General features: G+C 34.6%; 2 protein-coding genes and 1 long non-coding RNA gene across 10 annotated transcripts in view; 1 reads left to right on the forward strand and 2 right to left on the reverse strand.

The window, feature by feature from the left end:
- Positions 1-9,985, reverse strand: part of shq1 (SHQ1, H/ACA ribonucleoprotein assembly factor) — a 72,530-nt gene extending 62,545 nt beyond the window's left edge. For 3 of the 4 annotated variants that reach the window (NM_001080600.2, XM_073953115.1, XM_073953116.1), the window contains exons 1-3: positions 9,480-9,572; positions 7,452-7,613; positions 6,964-7,028 (exon numbers count right to left, since the gene is read on the reverse strand). In NM_001080600.2, the coding sequence (NP_001074069.2) occupies positions 6,964-7,028; positions 7,452-7,594 (208 nt within the window). In that variant the 5' untranslated portion in view covers positions 7,595-7,613; positions 9,480-9,572. Of the gene's footprint in view, positions 1-6,963; positions 7,029-7,451; positions 7,614-9,479; positions 9,573-9,802 lie in introns of those variants that run through there. The other variant, XM_073953114.1, reaches the window with a different exon arrangement.
- A 1,978-nt stretch (positions 9,986-11,963) lies between these two features.
- The window catches only part of gxylt2 (glucoside xylosyltransferase 2), a 30,063-nt gene continuing 21,867 nt past the window's right edge, over positions 11,964-20,159 (forward strand). For 4 of the 5 annotated variants that reach the window (XR_012407396.1, XR_012407395.1, XR_012407397.1 and 1 more), the window contains exon 1: positions 11,964-12,385. Coding sequence is in view for 1 of the 5 variants with exons in the window: in NM_001110200.1 (NP_001103670.1) it covers positions 12,117-12,385 (269 nt within the window). In the remaining 4 variants the exon portion in view is untranslated. 5 annotated transcript variants of the gene reach the window in all.
- Positions 19,184-20,159, reverse strand: part of LOC141386348 (uncharacterized) — a 68,255-nt gene continuing 67,279 nt past the window's right edge. Inside the window, exon 4 of the long non-coding RNA XR_012408177.1 lies at positions 19,184-19,323. This is a non-coding gene — a long non-coding RNA (uncharacterized lncRNA). The remainder of the gene's footprint in view (positions 19,324-20,159) is intronic.

Raw genomic sequence — 20,159 nt, forward strand, 5'->3', positions numbered from 1 at the left:
ATGACAAGGTTTATAAAAATGTAAATATTTGACTGAACACACACACACACACACACACACACACACACACACACACACACACACACACACACACACACATATATATATATATATATATATATATATATATATATATATACATACATACACACACACACACACACACACACACACACAAAATAAGATCAATAACATGCATTTAGATTGAGTTTATGTATTGAGTTTATGTATTGAGTCACAAAGGATACTAAAGACACAGAAGACTATACATAAATGATGACCTTTCATTTTTTTCACACACATACATACATACATACATACATACATACATACATACATACATACATACATACATACATACATACATACATACATACATACATATATATATATATATATAATTAAATATTTTATGATGACAAAATTAGCTTACAACACATTTTTGAAGTGAATGGGAGTAGTGCTTGTCTAAAACTCACTCCAACATTAACTAACTTCTTTGCATTTCTTTGCTTTGTTTGTCTACTCCCATATAAGTTTGATAGACCTGTTTGGAAACTCATTCTTTCAGCAATTATGTTTCATTCAATTGCTAATAGAGCAGAAATTACCCACTTCACCTTTAAATCGCTACCCTGTTTAAATAGGTTGTTAGGCTAGCAGCTTTCTTTTGCACACTGGTTATTAAAGAAGCACAACACAACAAACGCACATTAAAGTCAGCATGAAATGGAAAATCACCTCATCTATTTCCCAAATGCATGTTATAGATGGAAATGTGGGTCATTCTTAAATGCATGTGTTAAACTCTTTTGGTCCACATAATTAAAAATCAAATGTTCTGTGGAATAAAGCATTAAAGTGTTTTACTAATTTCAGTAGTGCCAAAAAAAAGTCATTTTAAAATTGTAATTATTTAAAATCCAGAAAATTCAGAATCCACAAATCTATCATTGGTTAATCTCTTGCCGTTTAGGGCTGATCAGGATTATGGTATGTTATGAAATATGAAAGCAGCCCCATAACCTTTATTTCAGGGAAATGACATAGTTTTATAGCTTTGTTTCTACTTGTTAAGCCAAGACAAAAGAACATATTAAAAAAATAAAAGAAATACTGATATAACCCTTAAAATGACAGTAATTTCCTTGATTGTAGTCTTTAGAGGTTTGTGAATGATTTATAATGTCTTATGTAAACACCGAAAGCAATTAGAGGTGCTTTATGACAGACGACTATTAAATTATTCACTGGCTGTCGATCAAAGAAGACGAGCTGAAACGAGGCCAATGAGATGTCAAGCAGAAGATCCCGTGGCCATTAGGTATAATTAAAAGCGCTAATAGGCAGCTCATTAAAAGACATGTCGGGACAACGGCAGATCGGTCAGACACAATCACAGCACTCCTTCTGCCGTTTCTTCATGAATTAAAGATTGATAAGCACCACACGAAAGACAGAGAAAGAGAGCACCAGCATAATCAAAGTGAAGGTGGATTACAATAGAGAAAGAAGAGAGATCGTTATGATGCTGACAGCTCAACCGGCTGATTAAATGTGAGAGTTTGTGTTATAATGAAGTCTGCTCGGAAGGTAGCAAAAAGAAAGAGAGAGAGTCGCTCAATTTCTGAATTTGTACTTGTAATTATATATCCTTGTTTATATTTATGACATGAGCACTTTAAAGAAATTTGAAAATAGTAATAAAAAATTTAATGACTTTTGAATGAGTGATGTTTGTCAATTTCCCTTTATTTGCCAAAAGATACTGTTTTGCTGATTTTTCAAGTCACCGTTTTTTTTAACAAGCATTTCAAATGTTAAAATTAATAATAATAATAATAATAATAATAATAATAATAATAACAATAAGCACTGTGGGGCGAAGCAATGGCACAGTAGGTAGTGCTGTCGCCTCACAGCAAGAAGATTGCTGGGTCGCTGGTTCGAGCCTCGGCTCAGTTGGCGTTTCTGTGTGGAGTTTGCATGTTCTCCCTGCGTTCGTGTGGGTTTCCTCCGCATGCTCCGGTTTCCCCCACAGTCCAAAGACATGTGGTATAGGTGAATTGGGTAGGCTAAATTTTCCGTAGTGTACGAGTGTGTGTATGTGTGTGTGGATGTTCCCAGAGATGGGTTGCTGTTGGAAGGGCATCCACTGCGTAAAAACTTGCAGGATAAGGTGGCGGTTCATTCCGCATCGGCGACCCCGGATTAATAAAGGGACTAAGCCGACAAGAAAATGAATGAATGAATGAATGATAGCCACTGTGTGCTGTTGGGGATGTTTTCATCTACTCTGAGGTGATTTTGAGTTTTAATTTGGCCACAACTTTCTGCAAATGGAATGTTTTTTTAGTGACCACTCTTAATTTGACACTAGGGATGCAACGATTATCTGATTTCACTATTAACCGCACTTTAATTCGTCATGGTTAATTAATCATAAAGGCTTCTCAACACCGCACGTCAGCATGGAACAAAACTGCTGCAACTAAACAAAGCTTATACAGCGAGGCTAATATGTACGTACATTGGATTAACAATGGCTGATGCGATTAACTACGGGCCGCTCACATATTGTATCGTTTGCATGCACAAGTTTGTTATTACAAATAGAAGCACATATTGGGGGCGATGCGTTCACACTTCCCAAGTGCACCTATCTGAAAGAATGTTGCGAACGCACAGTGAGTCACGTGACAAGAACTGACCAATTATCTTCTTGCTTTTTATAGAATATACACATTTCTTCCCCAAACAGAGAATACAAAATGAAAATACTAAAAAAGTTTGTAATATAGTTGATCAAAAGTCCTTTTCAGACAGAGATTCAGCAGCTTTTGAGTGTGTTTGTTGTCTTTAAAAGGGAAATACTTAAGCTAATATGATGCTTAGATTTACATTAGACAAATGCAATTTTTTAAATTTATTCTTATTTAAATGTATTATTTGTATTCATTGTTCTGTCATTTATTTTCAGTGTAAAATGTTTCCACTTATTTTAAGTCCAAAGAGAAATAGACTATTGTTTGTTTTTATTAATACTTTGTGCTGTATTATTCAGTTACTGAGCAGCAATAAATTACACTTTAAAGTATAAGGAGTTATCATCTGATTTTCTAAACTAGTAGTGTTTTAAAATTAATGAATGCATAACAATCATGATAACTATGAATATTCCTCCGACTATAATCGCAAAACCAAAATCTACAATCGTTGCATCCCTATTTGACAAATATTTTGGGAAAATGTTTTGGAATTTTTCGAAATCTTAACAATACACTGGGAAAATGTACTACCGTTTCATTATGCTCGAGGGTGTTTTTGCCCCATTGACTTACATTATAACAACCTTTATTGATTGCAAAGCCATGACACCAAAAAATCACGCATTATTGATTATTGGTTGTTTTCCTTATTGGAATGAGGTAAAATTTGCGCTTTGTACTGTTGATCATTAGTTACAGAGCAAAAAAAAGTTTAGTTACTGGCTTTTATATGAAGTATAGTGTGTGTATGTGTGTTAATAAAAAATAGCAAAGGCGACATAATGACTCAGTGGTTAGCACTGTCGCTTCAAGAAGGTCACTGATTCGAGTTCCAGCTGGCATTTCTGTGGCGTTTGCATGTTGTCCTCGAGTTTGCGTGGGTTTCCACCACAGTCTAAAGACATGTGCTATAAATGAATTAAATCAACTAAATTGGCCGTAGTGTACGAGTGTGTGTGAATGAGTGTATACGGGTGTTTCCTAGTACTGGGCTGCGGCTGGAAGGGCATCCACTGTATAAAACGTATACTGGAATAGTTGGCAGTTCATTCTGCTGTGGTGACCTCTGAAATTGAAACTGAAATGAATGATTGAAAAATAATCAGCTCAGCTCTCATTACATAGTAAGCATAGCAAGTGTATTAATGCAGTCACACTGTAATTTGCTGTTTTGCTCCATAGAACTCCATATAAAAGCCAGAACCTTTTCTAAAGGGGTCATGGTGCCAGCTGATGATCAACAGAAAAAATTAAACATTTGATCTCTTCTCAACAGGGAAAACCACCAACAGTCAAGAATGTATGATCATTTGGTGTCATGGCTTTGCAATAAAAAAGTGGTTATAATAGAAGTCAATGGGGCAAAAACAGCCACGAACATAACGACAGGTACTAGTCATTTTGAACAATACACAAGGGATAATAAAATAATAATAAACGACCCTTGTTTTGAAAAGGCGTTATTGAAATGAATGACCAAATTTTATCAAAGAAATTACCATTGGATCCTAAGATTTTTATTCCGGGTATATAGGCTGTCAGCCCTCTCCTATAAAGCAAAGAAGTCAGATTCATAGCAATGTGTATTTTACAGGCTAAATGTATTTTTGCTCTTAATTGGAAAAATATAAATGAACCTAGAATTGGAAAGTGGATTAATGAAATGGTGCCACATATGTCAATGGAAAGGATCACATGTATTGTCAAAAGAAACAAAATGTGTTTGAAGATATTTGGAGACCTTTTATTAACCTTCTAAAGTACAATGTAAATGTTGGCAGTCTACTACAACAAGAACAAGCTCTGAGGGAGTAGGAGAGTTTCATGGTCCAAACTCGAGAAATACTCTTTACCTGATTTAAACATGATTTTTTTGGGAATGGGTTGATGAGAGAGAGAGAATAGGGTGAGAAATGTTTGCTGTGTCTACATGATTGATATTCTGTAACTGTGTAATCTGTTGTGATATGCAAACTGAAAAAGTAATAAATATATCTTGTACAAAAAATACCCTTGTTTTACAAGTTATCTTTCAATGGTCTTAAAAATTGTTCCCATTATTTGCCAAAAGTTAGTGCTTTTCTCTAATTTTCACTTGTTAACACCTTTTAGAGGAAGATAAGACAGGAAATTATGAAAAGGAATATGATTCAATACATGTCTTTGATGTTTTTTTACTAGCGCAAAGTAGGAATTAATGGAAATTGCTAAATTATGGGGACGAAAAAAGCTGAGTTTCTATTGCACACATTACTGTGCTTGATACAACCTTGCAATAAAAAAAAACTCAAATTTTAGACCCTACTGGGAGATTAAAACAGTGTAATGTTAAAATGACAGTAATTGCGTTGACTGTAGTCCTTCCAGATTTGTGAAAGATTTATAATTACTCGTTACTCAGTGTAAACACTGAAAGCAATTAGACGTTTTTTATGATAGACTACTGCTAAATTATTCACTGGCTGTCGATCAAAGAGGACAAGCTGAAAAGAGGCCAAGGAGATGTCAGAAACAGGATCCCATGGCCATTATTTAGCAACTGGAAATGCTAATGCTATTAGGAGAGCAGGCTGACAGCTTGAATTTGATGTAGAAACTGTAAAATAATAACAAATGAGCTGACTGGCTGCAATCTTTCAAACCAAAAAGAAATGTAGAAATGCTACTGTTGTTGCATAGCATCATTTATTTTTAATGAGTCTTTGGTCAAGAATGCAGCTCAAATACACAGTTAAAATATAAAGACAAAAGCTTTCTGAACATTTGCCTCCACAATTTTAGAGGCTTGAGCTTAAACTGTCAACCTAAGATTTTAATCAAAAGTAATAGAAAGGAATTTCTCACACACAATATTTTTAAAGGGATAAAGCACCCAAAAATGAAAATGTACTCATCATTTACCCACCCTCAAAAGGTTTTATGTGTTTTTCTTTTTCTGTTGAACACGAAAGAAAAATTCTGGAAACTAAAAAAAACAAATACCATGCAAGTCAATAGTTAAATGTTTTTTGACATTTTTCAAAATAACTTCTTTTAAATACAACAGAAAAAAAACTCAGAACAGGTTAGAGATAAGTGAAAGTCGAGTAAATGATCACAGAGTTTTCAGTTTTGGGGGAACTATCCATTTAAGACCATTTTAATTTACACACTTGTGCTGTCAGACTGTGCAGTATTGCTCTATTTCAGCGTGGCTGTAATTGGAATCACAGTCATGCTAATACTGAACATTTCTTTGTGCAATATTGATTATATATTACACTAATCACCAAGCTATTAATTAATTCCACAAGAACTGTAAGAAAAGGTAAGCTTTACCTTTTATCGTCTGGTAGGGTTTACTTTTTTAAGAACATCCATTTTATTTCGTCCCACATTGTTGTTGTTGTTTTTTTAGATATATACAGCTTACTCAAAAGTTTACATAACCCGTTCGAAAACAACTGTATATATTTTTTTAGAAAGTGAATAATTTTACCAAAATGTGCATTGTTTTTAAATTTAGCGCTGTCCTGAGTAACATATTGTACATGAAACAAAATTACCTATAGCTCACTACACAAGAATTTTGCAGAAACAAAATGTTAATAACCCCTAGCAAAACTGTACATATCCTTGCTTTTTAATACGGTGTGTGGTTTCCTGATGATCTATGAGTGCTTTTTTTGCTTTGTGATGTTGTTCACAAGTGTCTTGTTTGTTCTGAACAGTTAAACCAACTGCATCTTCAGCACATTCTTCAGTTTTCCAGTGAACTGGATGTAAACTTCTTTTAAGTAAAATATCCTACTCAGAACGGTACTAAACAGAAATAACATCCATTTGTTCAATCCATTTTGTATCATCTCAGATTTTATTAAAACTTTTCACATTTTAACAAATACTTCAAGTGGTGTGTAAACTTTTGAGCACAACTTTATAACTACAATGAGAAAAACTGGTTCAATTAATAATAACTGCTTCTAAAATAGCTTAGTAATAGGTTGAGTAAAGCTAGAGAAGAACATTTGAAGAAACGGATTTCTACAACAATTTTGCTGCTTCCGCTGAAGCTTGCTTATGTGTTTTTTTTTTTTTTTTGGTCAAGAAACTGTCAAGTGTCTGTGCTCAAAGGTATTGAAGAGCAAATAAAAACAGTTTTCAGTTGCTTTCCGAGAGACCCGCAGGAAAAACAGTAACAAAAAGTGATTGTTACCTTTATCGATATCGAATGAAGCTTTTTCCCGTCCATCTTCAACTATTCTCCCAGGCAGAGTCAACCTTCAGAGCAAGTATTAACAATAACAATATATTAACATTTGCACTACAACATGTTTATGCATTTATTTGCAATTTGCATTCTAAAACTAAAAGTCAAATTCATAAATGTCCCTGTTTTACATGAACAAACATAAAACCAAGCCGCTTCTAAAAACAAATGATCCTATGCAATGATCCTTCTCTCTAGTAGACTCTAGTGAAAGGCTTTGATTCACTTTAAATGGTAACCAGTGTATTTACGACCAATCTCAGAATGTTCCAAATTGAGTAGTTTCTGCAATAATTTTCAAAGGAGTTTATTATTCATTTTAATTGTGGATAAGCCGTTTAAATGCTTTTTTAGGGCTCTGTCCTAGCAAGTAAAAATCTTTGTAAATGCTTTTTCCTGTAACAAAATGTCAATCAACGCATTTGCAGAGTCACCTGAGAAAGTAGGGCTTGGCATAGAACTTAAATTCCTCCTCTTGGATGTAGATGTCGAAATCTGATGTTCTGGTGTAGGGTACACGAATAACTACAATGAGGAAATCTGCATCTTGACTGAGTTCAAATGCCGGCGTTATCATGATTATACACTGTGAAGTACTGCAACAACAAGACAGAAAAAAACAAACAATTAGTGATTATTATTCAAAAATGGACAAAAGTAATCCTAAAGAATTTTTTTTAATTACATTTTCAAATTATTTCCTATGCCAAGTTATAATATAATATAACATAATTAGTGCTGTGCAAAAATTAATTGCAACTAATCGCATCCAAAATAATAGTTTGATATAGTTTGAGTGTATGTACTGTGTATATTTATTATTTTTATGTAAATACACAGGCATGTATATATTTGAGAAAATGCTTATTTATATTTAGATATAAAAAATATTTGTATATGATACAAATTATATATAAACATTTAAGTATCTGCAACAAAATAGATTTGTATAGTTTTGTTTCTATGCATGTATCAAAACAAACTTTTATTTTGGATGCGATTAATTAGGATTCATTTTTGCACAACACTAAACATTATATAATATAATGCTACTACACAATAAACTCAATTAAAATTAAATCGAAAAAGAATATTTAAAAAACTAATAATAATATAATATAATAAAATAATTTTATTCATTTTCTTTTCGGCTTAGTCCCTTTATTAATGCGGGGTCGCCACAGCAGAATGAATCACCAATTTATCCAGCACGTTTTATGCAGCGGATGCCCTTCCAGCTGCAACCCATCACTGGAAAACATATATAAAGACTCATTCACACACATACACAATGGACAATTTACTCTATTCACCTATACCACATGTCTTTGGACTTGTGGGGGAAATCGGAGCACCCAGAGGAAACCCACATGGAACACAGGGAGAACATGCAAATTGCAAACTCAACAAAACTGACTGGGCTAAGACTCGAACCAGCGACCTTCTTGCTGTAAGGCGATTGTGCTAGCCACTGCACCACCACGTAGCCAAAATAAAATCAATATTTCACAAAATTTTAAAGAATCAATTAATATCTTCTTTTATGTGTTAGTATTGTATCTCTAAATAGGAAACTACAACAATAATCAAACATCTGACATTACATCAGTTACATCATTACATCATCATTGGCTTTTATATTCACACATTCAGACTTTCTCGTTAATAATATAATTTCATAAAAGTTTTCTTTGCTAATTCTAAATATTGAATCATATTAGCAGCTAATGACTATCAAAATACAACAATGTTCACAGTCAACTGAATAGTGTTGATGTTGTTTTGAAGTCATACTAGCATGTCATTTCAGACCGAATATTCAAAGTACCATGGTAAACAAAATAGGGAGGATTTCACAAGTTGTCACTGAACAAATGTGCGAATATAAAACCAACATAACTCAATCAAATAATCAACTCAAACTCAAAAAATCAACTAGCCATGGTCCATCTGACAAAAAGTCAACATGTGAGGAGTAAAAGAAAAGAAAAGGGCAGCTTACAACTCCACCTTGTGGTTACTCCATTAGTTCTCAATAAGAAATATTGTAAACAACCCCTTTGCCAACTAGTATTTTAGACACAGTTAGCTTTACATTAACATTATCATATTCAATACAACTCTATTAAACAGTCAATAAGCATTTTTAAAAGGACAAAATACCAAAATAAAGGAAAACCACGCAACAAGAAGATAAAAGTCGCTATATTGATTTAATACGTGCTCACAGCCAAAACCACAGCCAAATCAGTCAATTAAATGATGAAAGATGATAAATCCCAATACAGACAAGAAGATGCCAAAACCTATGTCTACCTTTTTGTTTATTCAATGTTTATGCCAACGTAAAACAGGCAAGACAAGACACACTAAATGCAGTATTTAAGTTATTACGTTATTCATTAATATAATGCGATATAAAAGACACAAATTACAACAACATAAAACAAAACGTTTCATACCTTCACGCGTTTTCTGTGAACAGTTAAATGCGCTAAACAACATCAGTAACACATATGCAGCACATGGATTGTCTGCTTCCTGCTTTCTCTGATGGCCATGTTTTACCGTAATGCCACATATAAAGGCGGCATAAAATAATACGCGATATTTTTCAAAAAAATACAACACCGTGAAGGTTTGAGGATTTTGATGATTATAGAGACTGTAAATCAAATCCCCCAAAAACTCAGAATCATAAAAGTGGAATATTAAAAAGATCTAAAGATTTTAGCCTTAAGGGAATGTTCACCCCAAAATGAAAATTCAATTACTATTTACTCACCTGCATGTGGTTCTAAACTTTTATAAATGTATTTGGATGATGTGATGGTAGCCCCCGGACAATTACACCAGTGCGGTCACCACACACCAACTATAAGAGGAGTAAAGAGACAGTGATAGAGCCAACTCAGTAGATGGAGATGATTGGGAGGCCATGTTGGGTAAGGGCCAGTGGAGAGAATCTGGATGTAGGTTACACCCCTACTCTTTAAAAGAAGTGCTATGGGATTTTTAATGATCACAGAGAGTCAGGACCTTGGTTTTACGTCTCATCCGAAAGACGACGCTCATTGACAGTAAACTGTCCCCTTCACAACTAAAAAAAAAGCAGGATGAGGGAAGTAAATCATAACAGAATATTCATTTATTATGAACTATCCCTTTAAAGGGTCAAAAATACATTTAGGGCTACAGGAAAACTATATAAACATTAATACATTTTTTAAAATAACCCCATATTGGTTAAAAAAACTCAGGTCATCCAATATGTTAGTTATTTTACTTTATTTGTCCCTGTATGCTGCAAAATAAATTTTACAAGCAGGCTACAGTAAATAAACAAAAAGTTGAATATAGATGTAAATAAAACTAAAAAGACAATTATACACTAAAAAATGCCATTTTAAATTAATTTCTGATTTGCAAGGTTTTATAAGACACAATAAAAGGCATATTTTTGTTAAAGATTACTTATCATACTTGCGACTTGTAACATTAGTCAGTTTGTTAGAAGGGATATTTTTTTACTTATTATTATTATTAATTCATTAATTAATGGTGAATTTTTTTTCGTCTGTATGCAGTTATTCTCTGATATTATGGTTAAGTGTACTTCATTTGGTATTTATTTTATTTATTTATTATATTGTCGCTGGTTCGAACCCAGGCTGGGTCAGTTGGTATTTTCTGCGTGGAGTTTACATGTTCTGTGTAAAACATATGCTGGATGGGTTGGCAGTTCATTCCGCTGTGGTGACCCCAGATTAATAAAGGGACTAAGCCAAACAGAAAATGAATGAATGAATGAATGAATTTCAAACTAACTCCACATGGATGACCTAAGTTTTTTAACTATCCCTTTAAATATATTGCAATGCAGTTTAAAATCTAATTTAAAAAAGCATAAAAAACGGCACTACAGTAAATAAGCAGAAATAGGAGGAATAAGATGAATATAGATATAAACAAAACAAACAAAAAAAGACAATTATACATTAAGAAATGCAATTTAAAAAAAAAATTCTGGTTTTGCAAGGTTTGATGAGATACAGTAAATGCATATTATAATTAAAGTTTACACCGCATACTAACAACTTGTAACATTAGTCATTTTGTTGGAAGGAAGTTTTGTTTTTACTTAGGCTATTATTATTAATTAATTCATTCCTTTTTTTCCATCTGTATGCAGTTATTCTCTGATATTATTGTTAAGTGTTAATGTACTTCATTTGGTATTTATGCATTTTTATATTTATTTTTCTTGTTTTGTTAATTGGGTTAATGAATGAGGGGTTAGGGGATGTGATTAACAGTGGACAATAACTTACTGTTTACCTCACAATAATTAATTTTGTCACACAAAAGACTAATAAAAAGATTAAAAATAAAATAAAGATAACATCACAATGAATAACATTATAGTCATAATATAAAAAAAAATATCCTCCTGACAGCAAAATAATATACTTAATAACTGTAACAAAGCAGTTTTAATAAGATATACCATTTGTTTGGCTCAGTGGTTAGCACTGTTGCCTCACAGCAAGAAGGTCGCTGGTTTGAGTCTCGGCTGGGTCATTTGGCACTTCTGTGTGGAGTTTGCATGTTCTCCCCACATTGGTTTCTTTTGGGTGCTCCAATTTCCCCCCATGCAATATGGGTGAACTGAATAAACTGAATTGACTGTAGTGTATGAGTGTGAATGTTAGTGTATGGGTGTTTCTCAGTATTGGGTTGCAGCTGGAAGGGCATCCATTGCGTAAAACATATGCTGGAATAGTTGGAGGTTCATTCCGCTGTGGTGACCCCTGATGAATAAAGGAACTAAGCCAAAAGAAAATGAATGAATGGATATACCATTTATTTTGTACTTTCATTGCGCTGGAGTGCATTACAAGTATTACGGTAAGGAGAGTAAGGTCCGCCTTCAGAGATTCATTTACGTGAGAGAGATCGGCGCTAAGCTGAGCAGCATCGTCTTCATCATCACACACAGTACAAATGAAGAAGTATGGCTGCACACTACAAATATGTCCCCTTGTTTTAACCAGAGCCATGGTTAAAACACCCCACCGCGGACGGAGCACTTTTTCACCATGAGGATTCACTGCAAGGTTGTGGCCATCGCGGTGTGCTTCGGAGTTTTTCTACTTTTGTACTTTTTCGGGGGGAACGCTGCGGACGAGCCGCCGCTGAAAGAAGTTGCGAAAGAAAAACATTTTCCATCATTCGGTAATTTCGAGGACATTGTCCTTCTGAAAGGTGCGAAACAAACCAACGAGGAGCCACAGAAACCACCGAAACTAATCCGCAAAGAGCCCAAGTTGAGCAGCAGGAGAGCAGAGAATGTCATCGCGAAGACTCGGTAAGACATTCTTCAAGTGCAAAAATCATGATCAACAATATGTATGATCCAACAACAGAATGTGTGCAAGTGTGTTTTATTATGTCTGATATCAGTTTTTCATAATACATCACATAATGTAAAACAATGCATTTTTCTTCCTTCTCGAGTTAACATCCTTTCAACTGCTTTAAAATCAGTGCATGTGTTTGATCCACAAGGGAATTTATGACTTGGATTTGCATAAAATTTTCTGTGATTTGTACATAACAACACGTTTTATTAACAATTAATAAACCACTGATCTTTTTCTGGATGTCAACACAGCCAATCCAACCAGACATACTTGTCAAAAAGCCTGCTGTGACAAAGGACATTTTGGCAAGAATGTCTTGAGCTGATTGTGCAATCTTTAGATTTCTTAATACAGCAAGACAGATAATCGTGCATGGCATCATTTCTGCACTATCCACACCAGATTGTGATGCACTAACGTCTTAAATGTTGCCAGAGAGCAGTGTGCTTTGTGCATGCTACAAAGCCCAGTCCAAGAGCCCCCTGTGAGCATCTCATCCATGATTATCTCAATTGTATTTTCATTATGGCTTTATTAAAAAGGTCACCTTGAATGCAGTTGCCTCGTTCCCAAAGGGTCTCAATAGAGGACAAAATCAATGATTGGTTGTGAGTAAAAGCAAACAGTCCCTAGAGACCGGAAGATGGAGTGGTTTATTTATTAAGACCGTCCGCCCTTCTTGAAACATAATTAAAAAGAGTTTCTCCCACATTTAGCCTATAGGTGAACAGTATTTTAATGTTAAAATATAAGAACCCCAATGTTCAGTTCAATCCAAGTTGTGCTTTTCACAATAATTATCATACCAATGTTGCTTAAAAGGTGCATGTTAATACATTACAATCCATTCAGACAGATTTCAGACGTTGTGTATAGGGTGGACCGTATATATACATATACACACATGGTAACCTGCAGTTATACAATAATATAGATTAACCAAGGCTGACCGACATGACAAAAATCTCATATCATGATATAAGTCATCTCATATCCTGCCTGATACCAAAATATACATATATTCATCAGTTATTAGTTTAAATATATTAACCACATGGAAAGAACTATTTTTTCTTACAATGTAAAGTATATACAATACTCATATTTGTACTCATTCATATGTGTTTTTTTTTTACATTATTTATAACTAGGGCTGCACGATTTTGAAAAATGACATTGCAATGTTTTGTTTTTCTGCGATAAATATTGTGATTAGGTATGGGCCGCTTTAAGATTTTAACGGTATGATAACCTTCGATAAAATATCAGGGTTTTATGGTATTGTGAATATATTCGTTTTAATAGTCTGGGTAAAAACAAAAACTTTTTTCCGCTTTAAACACAATAGCTGTGTCCGAAATCACATACTTCCATTCTACATAGTATGCTAAAAATAGTATGCGAGCGGAGTAGAATGTCTGAATTCATAAAATTTGAAAATGCGAGAAGTACCTGGATGGCATGCTACATTCGACGCCATCACACTACATTCATACTATACAGAACATACTGTTTTATTGGTCAAGTTAGTAGTATGTTTAAATTCAAATGCATTAACTACTGAGTAGTAGGTGATTTTGGACACAGCCAATATATTTTATTTTGAGAAACATTAAAATATTTTGGAGCAGTAAACATGTCAGGCTAAATAATTCATTAGTTTCAAAAATACTGATTTCTTTACAATTTAAAATGGCATCTTTGGACACTTTTTCAGCTGGAGATACCATTGTCCAAAAAACTAAACAAAAAAAGCGTAAAAATAAATCATTTCCAAACCGCTTTATACCTTAAAAGCTGTTATTGTCCTATGCCTAATTGTGATAAGAAAGAAAATTTACAAGATGTCTCTATTTGGAAAGATTTCTGTATTTTATACTGATTGGAATGATTTATAGTTGAGTGTATCTGCAAAAATATTCAAAAATTCAGCAAAAAAACAAAAAAAAAAAACACACAGATGAAAACAATAGGACAAAGATAGAAAAAAATAACTAAGCAGTACATTATGGTTTTCAGTTGGAATTTAACAGTGTTAAAGTACAGAAATGCTTTAATCAAATGTAAAATAACATTGACCAGTTTTTATTCTATTGCATTAAAAAACTAAACACTATTAATCTTTATGAAAGCGGCAAACGGGGTTTAAATTCTCATGAAATCACAAACATAATCTAAATAAAAGTCTTTCATATTATTAAATTACAACTAAACTTTGCAATGACTCTACAAATTGCATGTTCTGAACTGTGTTTTCTGGTTAATTGTGGTACCAGTTTGACATTGCAAATTTCTATTGTCGATGTGACTATTGCAGATTCGCAAATTGCGATATCGTTGCTAAATTATATATTGTGTAGCCCGATTTAGAACTTAATTACAAATGTTTAATTAAAAATGTGTAAATCGAAAATATAAACCACTTTTCAAAACAAATGATCACAGATCCAACTTTGAAAAATATTGCTAAATAAAATGCAAAATGTAAAGGCCGTACTATTTTAAATGGCGTGTAATATTGTGCTCATATAAATGGAGAAAACGTTTTACCATAAACAACGTACTTTGTGACTCAAGAAATAAACGATACAGCATAATCAGCCTGATCGTATGAGGAAACGCTACTATTTTGCATTTTGTCAGTGGCTAATTAGTAAAAATTTGTACGAGTTCAGTCATATGAAATGTACAAATTTAAAAAGGAGGCTCATGCCACCCCTAAACCCAACCGTCATTGGAGGATAAGCAAATCGTACTAAATTGTACAAATGAAAACGTACGCATTCATACAAATTAGCCACTAAATCAAAAGGTTACGAATTGCCTTGAGATTGTGTTGGCATACTATAAAACAATATTTTGTCCATACAATGTATATCATCGTATTTCACAGCCCTAAGGTGAACCATAACTGGTTGGCTTTTTCATAGTGTAAAAGGGTGAGTTTAATATTCATGGCATGTCTTGTTTCAGCAAGCATATGTTATCACCCTTCTGACAGCTTCACATAAACGCCACTAATTGCAGTTGTGAGATATCTCAACCCTTTGACCCTCCTGTTGGGTTGCCAGCAGTGATCCGTCTTCATGTCCACACCCCTGTGACTGCTCTCTGCTGATAAACCCACAATGCACCGGGCCAATGCAGTCACGCGGAAATTAGTTAAACAGATCCACCGTACAAACAAGAGGGATGAGAGGGTGTGAGTTGGAAAACGCTCTGTGCGTTTAATTCCTGGCTCCCCATCCATCTCCACAGAGGAAGGAGGAGGGGTAAAGCCATCTCGTCCCGTATGACCTGTTGTTTTATTTAGAAGTGATTAACTCTTCCGCACAAGTTTGTCCTTTTTAAGCGCATCCTCCAGACGTGCTTCCTGCCTCGCTGCTGAAAAACAGACAAATGTGTCCCTGATGATGTGTTTCATCACGTTCAGGGGGGCCCACGGGGTTTGTTTTGTCCCGAGGGCTCCAACAAACACAAACCGTCTGATCCCAATCTCAGGTTTTTGTAGAATGCTTTTGGATTTCTTAATGAAAAGAATAGAACACTAAAAAGCAAAAAATGCTTAATTTACTCAACCTCACGTCACGCCAAACCTTTATGAAGATATTTTAAAGCTCATTAATTGTATATTTGTTTATTTTTAAGGTTTTTAGTAGCCTAAAGCTAAAAACAAGTTCACATTTTAGCACTTCTGTCTCCATTGTCCTGAAGTCATTGGATTTTTGAATGGATATTTGAAATTACTTTTGATTAAAGGCTTGATATAAAGTCTGTAGTTAACACGATATATTCATATTTTGTTCTATACAAGGGCGTAGATTTGGCATGGAAAGAAGGGATGTGTCCCCATCAATATCCAGCAATTACTGAAATGTCCTCACCAATAATTTAATCACCTTCACAATAAAATAATGCTCCATTAACCCTTAATAACCTAGCATGCAGGGTTAAAGCACGTTCTCTTCTCGGATCCTCCCTTCCACAAAACACATAAGGATAATGTGATTAGCTGCGCCTATTTATGCTGTTAATGACAGCTGTTATTACATTTGAATGAAAGAAGCACTAAAACAAGGATTTTTTTGCCAGTCCTCCTTTACTGTACCAGACGTGGACATAAGTCGCAACTTTTTAAAGTGTCAAGTTTTTAAAGTCAAGTTTGCTTGGAGTCCACCATAATAATATTAACCAAGGCTGTGCAATTAATCGAAATTCAGTTTCAATTTTGGCTTTCATGATTATGAAAAATAATAATTGGGATAAAACGGTTAAATTGTGTCACGTGCCTCTCTAAATTACTTAAAATTATTAAGTGTTTAAAGCCTTTATTCATGTTTTTTAAAGCATGAAAGAGAATCTGTGCTGTTGTATGCATGCGCTATAGGGATGTATGTCTCCACCAATGTCAACAGTGAATCTTCACCCTTGGTTCTATAACATAAACAAACATTAGCAATTTCACTAATGATCTAATGAGTTTCTTGTCTTAAAAAGGCAGTTGCTAACAAGTGACCTAACAATGGGGCTACAAAGACATTTAAAATTTTAATATGTGTACATTTTTATAAATTGATGTTTTATACATTCCATTTAATCTGAATTAGGCGTTTAATTGATGCATTGTATTGTACTGTAATTATACTTCTGCGTCAAGTGATCGCCGTGACTCACAATACATGCCTTGCGCGTAGCAGTGCATTTATACTTCTGTATGCTGTTTGTGTTGCTCTGCAATAACACTTCCGAAATGCTATCTAGCATTAGGTTATATTATGTTCCTTTGTATCATGTATCTTCGCTGGAGTTTTGTTTTTTCTGAAACCTATCTTAAGTAGAAGAAGCTAAAACTCGCTCATTCAGAGGTTGGAACCAGTGGACGTGCAACAACTTTAATCATAAGGCAAACACAAAACAATAGTTTCCATCTGGAGCTCCTTCATGAGACTCGACACTTGTAAACACTCACTCCATTGAGCTTGCGACTCTCAGCACCATCTACACTCATCACAGCTACCATGCTGACCAATCACAGAGCTACGCATTGTTGCAATGTGTAGTTACATTTTTTGAGAGGTCAGTGTTGACGTCAGCCACAGTGAGGGCTATGCGACCGCACTGGACAATACGGATGCGCTTGATGCAGAAGTATAGCCTTAAGGATGGGACAATACTTGGCTGAGATAACTAACTGATAACTGATTTGGATATTTACAAAACTTTTACAAATTTAAAAAGAAGTCTAAATATTGAGAAACCTTTTAAAGTTGTCTAAATTAAGTATTGAGCTGTACATATTACTAATCAATTAGGTTTTTAAATATATCTACTGATAAAAATGTACAAAATATCTTCAAGGAACAGGCCTTTATTTAATCTTGTAATGATTTTTGGCATAAAAGAAAAATCTATCATTTTGATCCATACAATGTATTTTTTTAAACAATGTAAACATAGCACTGGTGTTATGGTCCAAGGTCACAAATAGAAAAACAAATGTTTTATTTTCTGCAAAAGCTAATCTAAAATCATACTGGGATTTTGCTGCGAACCATGGTTATGCTTGTGTCACATCTTCAGACTGACAGCAGAAGGTCTGGGCTCCATAGCAGCTTTTGTTGGCTAAAGGCTGCCAAAGAGGCTGTCAGACCAACATGCAATACAATCAATCAGTCTAAATTGTTAAGCATGTTTAAGTGGCATGGAAATCTAATGTTGATATCACTGCAACAACTAACCATTTTGTGTTGTTTATTTATGTTCCAAGCGCCTCAGAAAAATGTGTAAATATATCATATGGAGTCTGTCTTGAACATCACCTCATTTTAAAAAGTGTTTAATGTCACATGATCGGACAATGACTTTGAAAATCCCAAAGTGTTTCCAATTTCCTGTTCCTTATGCATCAGCTGTTCAGCCAATGTTCCAAAGCCGTCCATAGTCTAGAGTGATGCAAAATTCACAGATTCTGTATTGGCCTGAAAAATTCATTCATTCATTCATTCATTCATTTATTAATTTTCCTTAGTCTTAGTCCCTGTTTATCAGGAGTTGCCACAGCAGAATGAACCACCAACTACTCTGGCATACGTTTACGCAGCAGATGCTCTTCCAAATGCAACCCAGCACCATGCTGGGAAACACCCATACACTGTCACATTTACACACACACACTCATACATTACCGCCAATTTTACTTATGCAATTCGCTTATACCGCATGTCTCTGGACTGTCAGGGAGACTACTAAAATACACTGAAACTTAATTTTCAAATTATCTTGTTTTATACAACAAGTCAAACAGACCTGGAATGACATGAGGGTGAGAAAATGATGACACAATTTAATTTTGGGGTGAACCCTTATTTCAATAAATGTAAAGTAAAAGGTTTAATTGCAGCAGTACGTTTGTTATTGCTTCACAGCCCTTTCCACAAAAACCTGCATTGCTGGAAAGCTGGGTGTTCTTTACACCTTTCTCTGCCAGAATTGCAAAACACCCCTGCACTCGCTCTAGCAGCACCTTGGAATAAATGTCTACTAACTGTCAGACGAATAGCTCGCTCTGTCATCTGTAATGCATCTATGACTAGAGGCAACTGCAGCATGGCAGCTACATTATATAAAGCCATAAACATGTCATGGAGGAAGACTAAGAGCCCTCCATTTGTGTGTCTCTCTTTCTCTAGCCTATATGATATAATAATTTCTACACGGAACGCTGAATATCTCTCCATTGTCACCTGTGCTCCTTGATGAGTTGATTCCTCCTCTGAGATCTTTATCTTCTAGCCTGAAGCTGTAATGCTAACGGTTCACTTGAGGCTTTTCAGTCACGATGCCAGGGAAAAGCTGGCTCTGCTGGGACAGGCATGCAGACATTCTGAAGAAGGAGAAAAAAGTGCTAATAATTTGTTTGTAAATCAAGGTGTGCAGTGTGTAGCAGGAATTCATTGGCTGAATTTCATACACCCTTGAAATGTTTTTTAAACTCTCATTGGTTTGTTTTGTTCAGGAGTAGATTAAAAACTTATGTTTGCTATGTATTACCTGTGAGATAAAACACGTTTACACTGTCAGGTCTTGATGACGAATTGCGATTTGTTGCCTATATCAGTTTTTTTTTGCCTGTCCGTTTTCACGTTCTTTTTAATTGTGACTAAAATTACTGCCACACTAGCCACGATGGAAGAAATTGTCTTGCTTTTAGTTCTGTGAAAAATGCAAAGTTTGACAAACATTAAAATGATTTTGAGGTGGAGGTGAGGGAGGAGGGAAAGGGCCGTCATCGTAGCTTGCGCCTATGGTTTATATATGGTCTCCTCCATCATTCAGAGGAATTTGTGGGTACGAGAGAGTTCTCAGGTCTGGTTGTAATTGTAATGGGCTTAAATGAGGAGCAGTGGGTCTGAAATTTTAGGATGAGCACATACACACTTCTTCTACGACATTAAGTCGTGAAGAAGTAACCCATTGTCGCAAGTTTAATAACATACAAAGCAGAATGACTCAATAAATCTGATCGGCCTGTTTATATGATAGCCGCATTGTCACATCTGATTTATGTCTGATGTATTTCCACATATGAAGGAGGCCTGAAACCGATCTCTGATTATCTGAATGCATGCGTTTTTTTGTGTTTACACAGAAACAGATCCGTTCTGTGTCACATATAAGCAAAAATCATGAATTATGAAATGTCATTTTTAGATTAGGAAA

The sequence above is a fragment of the Danio rerio genome, chromosome 6, assembly GCF_049306965.1.
Source record: "Danio rerio strain Tuebingen ecotype United States chromosome 6, GRCz12tu, whole genome shotgun sequence".
Lineage (NCBI taxonomy): Eukaryota > Metazoa > Chordata > Actinopteri > Cypriniformes > Danionidae > Danio > Danio rerio.